At 44.0% G+C, this 13,281-nt stretch overlaps 1 protein-coding gene across 1 annotated transcript in view; it reads right to left on the bottom strand.

Annotated features, from left to right (window-relative positions):
* The window catches only part of LOC126188776 (uncharacterized), a 232,815-nt gene extending 228,962 nt beyond the window's left edge, over nt 1–3,853 (bottom strand). The window contains exon 1 of the mRNA XM_049930387.1: nt 3,477–3,853. Within this exon, the coding sequence (XP_049786344.1) occupies nt 3,477–3,534 (58 nt within the window). The 5' untranslated portion in view covers nt 3,535–3,853. The remainder of the gene's footprint in view (nt 1–3,476) is intronic.
* Nucleotides 3,854–13,281: the final 9,428 nt, after the last annotated feature.

Genomic DNA, 13,281 nt, shown 5'->3' with positions numbered 1-13,281 from the left:
CCGATTGGTCCGTCGTTCGGTTTCGTCACATATCGGATTTGTCCAGAACACTTCATGTCGACTTCCCTGTTTTTTCTTTTCTACAAACGCCAGCGACCTAGCAGTTTTAGTGTCAAAAGTGCTTGGTGAAGTCCAACGTTGCAGTTTCTGTTGGTAGCGCCGATCACGTATTTCCCTTCGCACCTTTCCGTCCACCGCAAAGACCAATCTTGTCATTTAGATTTTTGTTTATCATTTGCAGCAACTGTTTTTGAACAATACTGACGTGAAGAAACACATGTTACGTACACCAATTTTTTTTAACGCAACTGGTGTGTTATTTCCTCATATCGGAGATCTTATTATTCCTTTCACACCTCCACTGCTCAGTGGAATCGAACGTTTTCTTTGAGCCGCTAATATTTGCTTCACAAAGAAAAAAGAGACAGACTGGACGTGGTGACTAGACTGCTTCACAAAGTGAAAGTAAAATTATGTTCTACTACAATTTCAAAAGAAGAATTTCAAATATTTACCAAAAACTGCAAAAGAAATAACGTAATGTAAACTCGATATAGGCATTTCGTTATTGATGTATCGATATATTTCCACCAGATACCGGAATATCGGCCGGCCGGGGTGGTCGAGCGGTTACAGGCGCTACAGTCTGGAACCACGCGACCGCTACGGTCGAAGGTTCGAATCCTGCCTCGGGCATGGATGTGTGTGATGTCCTTAGGTTAGTTAGGTTTAAGTAGTTCTAAGTTCCAGGGGACTGATGACCTTAGAAGTTAAGTCCCATAGTGCTCAGAGTCATTTGAACCATTTGAACCGGAATATCGATATTTTATCAACGTCCCTAGTTATTATTTAGTGAGCAAATATTTACCTGTCATCTTCTCGAATCTGAGATGCCTTGTGAACTTGTACCTATTTCTCATGGTGCCCTTTCCAATCGGTATGGTGAACTCGACTTTACTGTCCTATTTCACTTAAGGTGTAATAACAAAGTTTGAGAATTATGCGGTAGTATGGAGCCCGAATGTCTAATGTGGCTGATGTTTTGAAGGTGGAACGCTTGCGTCAGAGCACCCGTTGGGGCAGCTTTCCAAGTATTTGGCCGCTTTCAAGACACGTTTGAATTCAGGTCAGAGAGCTTCGGCCAAGTTCGGCCATTAAAGTTTGTTGTTTTCCGTTAACCCGCTGCGGTGACCCCTCTGAGCCTCCATCACTGAAGGCCGTGGCGCCTCTCCCTAACTTCGCGACACAATCCATCCCCTCCTCGCCACCCCTTGGGCGCTCGGCAAACGTGCCCCCCACCCGACACGGCTAATTCCGTACCGCCGCTCATCCGATTAGTCAGCAACATCACCGCTTAGTCGGCTCGGTAGTTTTCCAGCAAATTAACCACTGTTAAGCTCAACGTAAGCCGCGGAAAATTGATTTCGTGGGTGACGCTGTGGTCAAGCTACACCATCAGAAGTTGCAAGCTTCGCAGCGCGCGTGGAGAAAAGCTTGTGTGCATTTTTATGGAGTGATCGATATGAGAAAGGAAGTGTCTACCTGCGAGGTGAACTATTCATTTTAATACTGTCAAATCGGCTTTTAAAGTTTACATCTTTTTTTCACGCTAGACTAAAAACCATAATCCTGCAAAACAAACACAAATATTTAACCACAGGAAAATAATTTCATCCATTTCATTTTTTTGTAATTTAATAAAAATAACGTGTTTAAATTGTGTCGAAGTAATATTTCAGTTATTGTGTCTCCAGCGCTTTTTCTTTTGACAGTGACCAATGGAATTCAAAGACCAGGAAACCGGAATTAGTGCCAGGAAAAAATGGGTATTTTAAAGAAGAGTAACTAAGATTCTGACTTTACACTGACGTTTATTCTACGCTAGTGTGCAAATTCTTCAGTTAAGCTATGTTCCGTGAGACATAATAACCACGTGTAATGAACAGTTAGATAACTTCTTGAATATAAATCTAAATATTGGTAACCTTTCTTGAAATAAGAAATGTCGATAATTTTTCTTGAAATAAATGCTAAATATCGATAATCTTTCTTGAAACGCTCTACTTTCGGATTTAGATTCCTGTCTGACTCATTATAGTAATTTCTTAAAAGCAACTATACGATTTCCACAGACACAAGGTCACACCAAGCTGTGGTTTTATGGTATTAGTAAAAGGTAAGAAACATGTGTGTATTGTGTGCTGACTGACTAATATATAAATAAAAATATCAAGAGGATAATTAAACGACGTTAAAATTTCAAATCACGAAGAAAGTGAATGAAAAAAGTCTACTCTTATACTGGCTTATTATTTGAGACTCTACCGAATATCTTCTACTCCGGAGAAGTAAAGGTGTCTTACCTGCCTTTGTCAAACAATCCCATTTAAAAAAAAAAATCAACTGTGAGTGAAGATTCAAGAATGAAGAAGGAACAAAGTAACAGATAAACTGCTCAGATCAAGAAATAAGACTTCTAACGAAGAGGAGAATAGATTAAGGATTAATCTCATACATTGTATGGTATAGTTAATATATTATTTAGAATTTTAAATTATGCCTCACGCTGCACATAATTACTTGGAACTCTGTTCTTGTGTCATCACAGATTTTTAATACATTTGTACTAACGACAGGTATTGTTATGATACAGCTTGAAAAGGTAAACAGTTTCTTAATCAAATACTCATAATTAAACCAAAAATCTGCTTTGCACACCTGGATATGATTTTAGTTTTATAAGTTGGAGGTGATGGTAGTGGTAAGTATTTGCATGTCGACATATTTAAAGACTGCACTTTTCAATGAAAGCTCAAAAGGAGGATTAATTAGTGATGAAATCACAATTTTCAGTCTTGCATTAGGCGACTATTCGATTACTTATTTTTTTAATTTTTATTTGATTTCTTTTATTTTTTTGAAAGCAAAAAAGCTCACAAATTACGAGACGATTATACACATAAAAGCAATTGGCAGATATATGTAAAGGGTGAACCACATACTTCATAGCACCTATAATATTTTATAACATATTACAACGAAGCTTTTGGCAAGTACACCAAGAAACGAGTGTCTTTATAAACCCTAAATACTCTAAAATTCTTTTTACTTATTGTAATATTGAAGCAAATATATTATTTTTAACACGATGAACTGCTTTTTTGACGCCTCTTAACAGACTGTCGAATGAAAATACAGTGATACAGCATATGCCAATATACACATAAAGAGACTGCGGAAAAAAATGTTTGAAATTTTAGTAAATATCATGGAGGAACAGACTTTTACAGCAACGGTTCTGCCCTAGTAGGCGGTGTTTACAATTTAAAAACACAGAAACGTGCAGAAAACGTTGTTTCAGTATTTTGAAGGTCTTATGAAATGTTAGAGATGTTCTCGTATAAGTATTTTAATTTACATCTACCAGTACAACTCTTCATGATGCGAGATATATACTGAAAATAAATATAACTTACTTTGGTACTGTAGACAGAGTACTGCCAACCACAGGACGACGCCGGCACGGAAATCCATTTTGGCAACCCCCGGGATGCGGGTCACCGGTGGGCCTGTTATCGATTGTGGCTGTGCCTCTTATTCTCTCTCGGGTCAGCTGTGGGGAGCGTTAACGAGTAGACAGGCGCTCACGGCTTAACCGTGCGTAAAGCGCTCCGCGGGGACAGCGCTACAGTGTCTCGCTGGGGCAGCGGACGCTGGCCACAGTGTTTACTCCACGTGACGCGCACAGCGGGGCAGCCTGTGTCGCAGGGGCAGGACGCGGCGGCGCAGCGAATCACATCGCGGCAGCAGCCAGCAGCGGCAGGTAGCTGGGACGCGGGGCGAGTGCGCGCGCCGACTCTGCCGGGCCCTCTGGGCCGAGCCGTCGCGCCCGCCGCTTGGCGGCGCTGATGGCTGCGGGCCTCGGCGCCCCGGCTGCAGATTCCGGGCGTCCCCGCCGCGCGGCAGTGGCGCGGCGGTCGCTCGAATGCCGGTCGGGACAAGCGCAGTCTTGGCTACACTGGACGGAGTCTGGTGCTCCTGGAGAAGGGATGCTGGCGGAAAATTTTTGGACCATTCTTCCTCTTCGTTGTGGTTTCAGGTGCCAACAGTAGTATAATGCAGTGATGGCAATGAAAATTTGTGCTGGACTGGAACCTGAACCCGTATTTCCCTCTTATCGCGAGCGGTCGCCTGGTCATTAGGCTCTTCGACCACGACTCACAGCCAGACCTAGACTTTCATACGTCGTCAACCATTTGTCCACAAACTGCACACACACATCACTATGTATATTGTATATTCCCATACAAGGGAGACATTTTAATTGAAAGTCGCTTGCCTGTTGTCGGTGGATAAATACGTTATTGCACACAAGCTTACATGTCGGAAGAAATATTGCATTGTACTTCTGAACAACACATGACATCCGGCCACCCCTTAAAATTAACCATGCCAAATCCGTACTTAACCCTGCCGACCCTGCGCACGATGCGCGACAAAGACAGTAGAAGAACTTCTGAACAACACACGCGCCGCAATATCGTATAATAACTTCCAGGTAAGATTGCGTATTTTTATGGTGACTAATAGCTTGCATGAGGATAACACTCTTGTTAAATTCACTGTCGTTTAGCCATGTGTTGCCACCACCCCAGTTCTGAGACACTGTCAAACAGTATACACAATTTCCAACATGCAGAAATGTTGTGATCTTTCGAAGAACTAAAGAAACAAGATTACAGAGGTACAAATCCACCTCCTCATGCCCCGGTACCATCAATTAAATAATGTATATTGAAGGAACTGTTTAATTACGTTTCATTTGCAAAGTACGGGGGTTTATTGTAAAATTATCGATGTATTGAAAAATATCTATTGGTAGTCTTCGTCGACCATGTGTTACTATCTGACTTAAGTTGGCTCTGTTTAAACGCGCGGTTATGCCCCCAGTATCATTTGCATCGAAATCATCATTACACTCTAATAATAAACAAAAATATGGTGACTGCTACCTACGAAATCAATAATTAATTAGCATATGATACCAAATTAAGATTTTATTCAGAAAACAGGATAAGCAGTATTTCTAGCCTAACATGACAATCCAATGCACTTGCTAACCTAACTAGCCATCATTGGCACAATGCATCCTCTCTTCCTAACTACTTAAGTCAACACTGAATCCGCAAGTGACTCTATTGAAGTTCTCTCTGAACGGACACAGACTCAGAGTGCGCCAGTCAAAGAGCTAGCGGAATACGAACTCATTTACAATTACAGTGCCCTACTTTGGCTGATGATTGCTAATATCACCGTAATTCTCCGTGATGATTACGACGGTCGGCCCAGCCAACGTCGTGATGCCGTCTTTTCCGTGAGCGAGCTTGGCTTTAATCTCCAACGTGGACGTGGTTTGCGTCCGTAAACTCCTGTACATAAGTGTTCATTTGCGGAGTCTGTCACTAGTCAATACTCAAGCTACTTGCACATATGCCAAGAGTAGGTGGTCGACTGAAGTGCGCGGCAGCAAAGGTACACATCAGATTGCATATGAACACCACAAGTTAGTACAAATCTGTTTCTCCCCTCAGAGGAACAGATAATGCTACGTGTGTGCAGTCGTATGCTCTACACTATTCAGACTTGGAGAATAACCACTGGACTCAATGCCGGTAATTTCTCCAACATACTTCTCTCCACGCTCTCCAAGCAGGGCAGCCAGACACCGCGACTGCTCTAGTCCACTGCCGACCCCAGAGTCCTCCTTCAGAGTCTTTGCTAACCTGGCCGTTGTTCACCGCGTGGATCCGTGCGCGTTGGTAGCCAATCACGACACAGACTACCATGTATCCCTGCGCGTTTGTACCCAACCACGACACAGAATTCTCCCGCGGTTACTGTTGCCGCCAAACTTTTAATATGTATCTCTACACGCTCTGCGCCAAGCCCGTCACAGTCTTCCGCAAATTTTCCACTGTGGCACGAAATCGTCTTTCTCTTTCGCTTATAGCTCCTTCTCACTTCTTGTTGTGATGGCCCAGGCTCTCTCAACGTCTGGTGGTCTGAAGTGCCAGCCGACAAAAGGGGCCGGCCGAGGCCATTCCGTTAGTTTGACATCACATAAACACCTTCCTTAGGGGTTCCGGCCGTGTTCCAGCCTCTGCGGCCATCTCGTTAATTTGACATGACACACAGGACTTCCTTATCTGTGTCCATTCTCTCCTACCGGAGGGCCAATTATCAATTATTATTCGGTATATTAGTACTGATTTAGCATCATGTAAGGTGCAAAATCTGCTACCTTACACATTTATGGACGTCAACCGTAAATTACGAGCTTGATAGAGTGTCGTCACCAGAGTCTGTCACAAAAGTAACACTAAACGTAATTAACACAATAAGTACAGGCTTCTTTAATCAATGGAACCGTGAGTTATCAGAAAGCAACAAACACAAACCCACAAACAAACAGGTAACAAATTCAGAATAGATCCTCAAATTTTATCGTGAATCACACAAGTCCGAAAACGCCGCTTGCAAGAGCGCACTCAAAACGCAGACTAAGTAATCTACCAACACTTCGTGACATGATAGAAGCACAGTTTACTTTGATAAAAATTGATTTTTTCGCTTTATGACATAATTTGATGATGGCACTCTGCTGATGCGCGTGATTTGGAGTTAATGCGAACAAAAATTTGTGATCTAGGTGATCTTTTTACCGGATAAGTCTTTTTCCATCTGTGCTGCTGCCTTTGTACGATCTGATAATGTCTGTAAAATCTAAACAGTGCATTATTTCAAATAAACTAAAATGTAACCGAGACTGAACATTCTGCATTTTGTAGTTAACAACCATCTTGTCTGGACATCATAACTTAACTCACCCTCACCAGAAGCCAATGCTCAAGATTGTAATAATCATTTCCCCTTTCCATTTCCCAAATGATCACATTCTCCAAGAATGGTAAGAATCCATTGAACGCAGGCAAAACTCCTTTAGATCCTCAGAGTGAAAGCATGTAGTTACCACTTGGTCTCAAGATGGCATTGTTATAGGGAAGTAGTTGCAAGAACAGCAGGTTGAAACCAGGAGAGGCTTAGAAGCGAAGCCGCTTTATTGAGGACGCCTGCCGCCTTGAACAAGCAAAGTCAGTAATCGCTTATAGTTTCTCTTCTGCCACTAGTCACTTGGGACTTGTCCGTTAGTCGTCCTTATTAAGGAACACACATCCACTCACATGAATCATTGAATCACTCTTTTCCTGTCGACATCTGATTCTAATTACAAATGCCAATGATCAGAAGTCAGTAACAATCTATTGCCTCCGTCGCTAAGTCGTCCTGCCGCTATACGTCATTAATACTTGTGATATGTGAAGCATTTCTGGCCCTTCGTGTCATTGCTTTATTTATACAAATTATACTTCACTTGAGCAGACGTAAGTTGGCCACTGATGGAACATTTTTTTTCCTTTGGGTCATCAGTCTTCTGACTGGTTTGATGCGGCCCGTCACCAATTTCTCTCCTGTGCCAACCTCTTCATCTCTGAGTAGCACCTGCAACTTACGTCCTCAACTATTTGCTGGATGTATTAAAATCTCTGTCCTCCTCCAGAGTTTTTGCCCTCTACAGCTCCCTCTAGTACAATGGAAGTCATTCCCTCATGTCTTAGCAGATGTCCTATCATCCTGTCAATTCTCGTCATCAGTGTTTTCCATATATTTCTTTCCTCTCCGATTCTGCGCAGAACCTCCTCATTCCGTACCTTACCAGTCGACTTATTTTTCAACATTCTTCTGTAGCACCACATCTCAAATGCTTTCATTCTCTTCTGTTCCGGTTTTCCCACAGTCCATGTTTCAATATCATACAATGCTGTACTCCAGTCGTATGTTCTCAGAAATTTCTTCGTGAAAATAAGGCCTATGTTTGATACTAGTAGACTTCTCTTGGCCAGGAATGCCCTTTTCACGAATTCTAGTCTGCTCTTGATGTCCTCCTTGCTCCGTGCATCATTCGTTATTTTGGTGCCTAGGTAGTAGAATTCATTAACTTCATCTACTTCATGGCCATCAATCCTGATGTTAAGCTTGTCGCTGTTCTTATTTCTCTTGCTTGTCATTACATTCGTCTTTCTTCGATTTATTCTCAATAATATTCTGTACTCATTAGAATGTTCATTCTTTTCAGCATATCCGGTAGTTCTTCTTCATTTTCAGTCAGGATAGCAATGTCATCAACGAATCGTATCATTGATATCCTTTCATCTTGAATTTTAATTCCACTCCTTAGCCTTTCTTTCATTTCCATCATTGCTTCTTCGATGTACGGATTGAACAGCAGGGGGGGGGGGGGGATATATCCCTGTCTTATACCCTTTTTTATCCGAGCACTTCGTTTTTCGTCGCCCCCTCTTATTATTCCCTCTTGGGTCTCATAAATATTATGCATTGCCCGTCTCTCCCTAGAGCTTACCTCTATTTTTCTCAGCATTTCGAACATCTTGCGCCATTTTACACTGTCGAAAGCTTTTCCCAGGTCGACAAATCCTATGAATGTGTCTCGATTTTTCATTAGTCTTGCTCCCATTATCAACTGCAACGTCAGAATTGCCTCTCTCATGCCTTTACCTTTTCTAAAGCCAAACTGATCGTCATCTAGCACATCCTAAATTTTCCTTTCCATTCTTCTGTGCGTTATTCTTGTCAGCAACTTGGTTGTATGAGCTGTTAAGCTGACTGTGCGGTAATTCTCGCACTTGCCAGCCCTCGCAGTCTTCGGAATTGTGTGGACGATATTTTTCCCAAAGCCAGATGGTATGTCGCTAGACTCATATATTCTACACACAAAAGTGAATAGTCTTTTGGTGCCACTTCTCCCTGTGATTTTAGCAATTCTAATGGAATGTTCACATCTACATCTACATGTAGATGTCATCTATTCCTTCTGCCTTATTTGATCTTAAGTCCTCCAAAGCTCTTTTATATTCTGATTCGAATACTGGATCCCCTATCTCTTCTAAGTCTACTCCTGTTTCTTCTTCTATCACATAATACTAATCTTCCCCCTCATAGAGGCTTTCAATGTATTCTTTCCACCTATCAGATCTCTTCTCTGCATTTAGCAGTGGAATTACCGTTGCACTCTTAATGTTACCACCCTTGCTTTTAATGTCACCAAAGGTTGTTTTGACTTTGTTGTATGCTGAGTCTGTCCTTCCGACACTCGTTTCTTTTTCGATCTCCTCGCATTTTTCCTGCAGCCGTTTCATCTTAGCTTCCCTGCACTTCCTACTTATTTATTTCCTCAGCGACTTGTACTTCTGTATTCCTGGGTTTCGCGGAACATTTCTGTACTTCCTCCTTTCATCGAGCAAATGCATTATTTCTTCCGTGAACCATAGTTTGTTAGCCGTTACCTTCTTTGTACCTATGTACACTCCTGGAAATGGAAAAAAGAACACATTGACACCGGTGTGTCAGACCCACCATACTTGCTCCAGACACTGCGAGAGGGCTGTACAAGCAATGATCACACGCACGGCACAGCGGACACACCAGGAACCGCGGTGTTGGCCGTCGAATGGCGCTAGCTGCGCAGCATTTGTGCACCGCCGCCGTCAGTGTCAGCCAGTTTGCCGTGGCATACGGAGCTCCATCGCAGTCTTTTAACACTGGTAGCATGCCGCGACAGCGTGGACGTGAACCGTATGTGCAGTTGACGGACTTTGAGCGAGGGCGTATAGTGGGCATGTGGGATGCCGGGTGGACGTACCGCCGAATTGCTCAACACGTGGGGCGTGAGGTCTCCACAGTACATCGATGTTGTCGCCAGTGGTCGGCGGAAGGTGCACGTGCCCGTCGACCTCGGACCGGACCGCAGCGACGCACGGATGCACGCCAAGACCGTAGGATCCTACGCAGTGCCGTAGGGGACCGCACCGCCACTTCCCAGCAAATTAGGGACACTGTTGCTTCTGGGGTATCGGTGAGGACCATTCGCAACCGTCTCCATGAAGCTGGGCTACGGTCCCGCACACCGTTAGGCCGTCTTCCGCTCACGCCCCAACATCGTGCAGCCCGCCTCCAGTGATGATGATGATGATGATGTTTGGTTTGTGAGGCGCTCAACTGCGTGGTTATCAGCGCCCGTACAATTACCCAATCTTTGCTCAGTCCAATTTCGCCACTTTCCTGGATGATGATGAAACGATGAGGACAACACAAACACCCAGTCATCTCGAGGCAGGTGAAAATCCCTGACCCCGCCGGGAATCGAACCCGGGACCCCGTGCTCGGGAAGCGAGAACGCTACCGCGAGACCACGAGCGGCGGACCCCGCCTCCAGTGGTGTCGCGACAAGCGTGAATGGAGGGACGAATGAAGACGTGTCGTCTTCAGCGATGAGAGTCGCTTCTGCCTTGGTGCCAATGATGGTCGTATGCGTGTTTGGCGCCGTGCAGGTGAGCGCCACAATCAGGACTGCATACGACCGAGGCACACAGGGCCAACACCCGGCATCATGGTGTGGGGAGCGATCTCCTACACTGGCCGTACACCACTGGTGATCGTCGAGGGGACACTGAATAGTGCACGGTACATCCAAACCGTCATCGAACCCATCGTTCTACCATTCCTAGACCGGCAAGGGAACTTGCTGTTCCAACAGGACAGTGCACGTCCGCATGTATCCCGTGCCACCCAACGTGCTCTAGAAGGTGTAAGTCAACTACCCTGGCCAGCAAGATCTCCGGATCTGTCCCCCATTGAGCATGTTTGGGACTGGATGAAGCGTCGTCTCACGCGGTCTGCACGTCCAGCACGAACGCTGGTCCAACTGAGGCGCCAGGTGGAAATGGCATGGCAAGCCGTTCCACAGGACTACATCCAGCATCTCTACGATCGTCTCCATGGGAGAATAGCAGCCTGCATTGCTGCGAAAGGTGGATATACACTTTACTAGTGCCGACATTGTGCACGCTCTGTTGCCTGTGTCTATGTGCCTGTGGTTCTGTCAGTGTGATCATGTGATGTATCTGACCCCAGGAATGTGTCAATAAAGTTTCCCCTTCCTGGGACAATGAATTCACGGTGTTCTTATTTCAATTTCCAGGAGTGTATTTCTTTCCAACTTCTGTGATTGCTCTTTTTAGAGATGTCCATTCCTCTTCAACTGTACTGCCTACTGATCCATTCCTTATTGCTGTATCTATAGCCTTAGAGAACTTCAAGCTCTTCCTGACTAATGTCTTAAACTTCTGCCTACTCTTCATCACTACTATATTGTGATCTGAGTCTATATTTGGTCCTGGGTACGCCTTACAACCCAGTATCTGATTTCGGAATCTCTGTCTGACCATGATGCAATCTAGCTGAAATCTTCCGGTATCTGCCGATCTTTTCCAAGTATACCTCCTCCTCTTGTGATTCTTGAACAGAGTGTTCCCTATTACTAGCCGAAACTTGTTACAGAACTCAATTAGTCTTTCTCCTCTCTCATTCCTGTCTCCAACCCATATTCTTCTGTAACCTTTTCTTCTAATCCTTCCCCTACTGCGTTCCAGTCTCACATGACTATTAGAGTTTCGTCTCCCTTTACGTACTGTATTGCCCTTTCAATATCCTCATATACTTTCTCTATCTCTTCATCTTCACTTTGCGACGTCGAACACTCGTTGTTGGAGTTGATCTACTGTCGATTCTGATTGAACAACCTTATCACTGAACTGTTCACAGTAACACACTCTTTGCCCTACCTTCCTATTCATAACGAATCCTATTCCCATTATACCATTTTCTGCTGCTAATATACCCTATACTCATCTCACCAGAAATCCCTGTCTTCTTTCCATTTCACTTCATTGACTCCTACCGTATCTAGTTTGAGCATTTGCATTTCCCTGTAACTACACAGTTACTCAGTAGAGGAGATGTGTTACACATTAGCGAACATGGACGAATGGTCATAGCTCCTGAGGTATGCAATTTAGAGCTCACGTTTATTGGACATTTTTTCTCGTTTTTGTCCACACGACCACCACTGAAAGTTACCAGCCCTTCTCTTCGCGACACAAGAACCGGAACATGTATTCAACTGTCAGAGGTATCAGAACTGTTTTCGTTTATAACTTTCGTCTCGTTCGTTTCCGGTACAGGGATTTTTACTTAATTAATACATTTATCGTTCTCCATCATCCTAGAAAGTCTGTAACATCATCACGGAACCACCCTGTGTATACGTACATGTACAGACGCCCGCGCCTGCAACTTTGACGCTCTGTAGTCTCGTTTCCGGACATGGATTCCTACTCAAAATACGATGTCCTCACTCCCCTCTACAAGTCCTAGAAGTCTGTAACGGGAATTTTCGACCACCCTGTACAGCTTGACGTTGATGGTTCAAATGGCTCTGAGCACTATGGGACTTAACTTCTGAGGTCATCAGTCCCCTAGAACTTAGAACTACGTAAACCTAACTATTCTAAGGACATCACACACACCTATGCCCGAGGCAGGATCCGAACCTGCGACCGTAGCGGTCGCGCGGTTCTAGACTGTAGTGCCTAGAATCGCTCGGCCACTCGGGCCGGCTTGGACGTTGATACTTCTTTGCAAAGTTGACCAATGATTCTGTTGTGGTGTGCATGCACAAACTATGAGTCTGAGATATTATTATTGCGAGTAATAGCAAGCGAACAATTGTTGGAATGAGTCGGAAGTGGACGTCCGAAGTCTGCGATCGATAGAAGCTGCGCGACATGAGAGGTCTCAGTCTGCCGTGATCGTGCTAGTAGCGCCGGAAGAAAATTGGTATTAATTGAGGATTTTGGGTAATTTGCCTTTTTGCTGCACGTAGTTGTTACTTGCTTGCGCACTTGAGGGATTTGTCAGATCTGTGAATGCATACATTGAGAGTAATATGCGTATCATTGTTGTGGCCAGAGACGTGTTTATAGAGTACAGACATTGTGGAATAATTAAGTCTGTATAAAGTTTGTCAGTTTTTAAATAATCTGTTTTGCGAATATGGTAAATTAAAGTCTTCAGTGAATCCTTTCATTTTTTACACAGTTTAAGGGTAGTTGATCGAACCCCTCGTGATCATTCAATTTCTCTATAAAAAATAAGGCGGTAGTTATTGTAATTATTATGATCATGCATTGCACTCTGCATCGATCGCAGTAATGCTTTTCAAATATTTTTAGCATGTTCCTGATCACGCAGTTGCAGCGGTACGACGAGGTGAGTCGTCCGTTGCGTACAGGAGGACTGCAGAAC

Source organism: Schistocerca cancellata, chromosome 5 (genome assembly GCF_023864275.1).
Source record: "Schistocerca cancellata isolate TAMUIC-IGC-003103 chromosome 5, iqSchCanc2.1, whole genome shotgun sequence".
NCBI lineage: Eukaryota > Metazoa > Arthropoda > Insecta > Orthoptera > Acrididae > Schistocerca > Schistocerca cancellata.
This window is presented reverse-complemented; position numbering and strand designations above follow the sequence as displayed.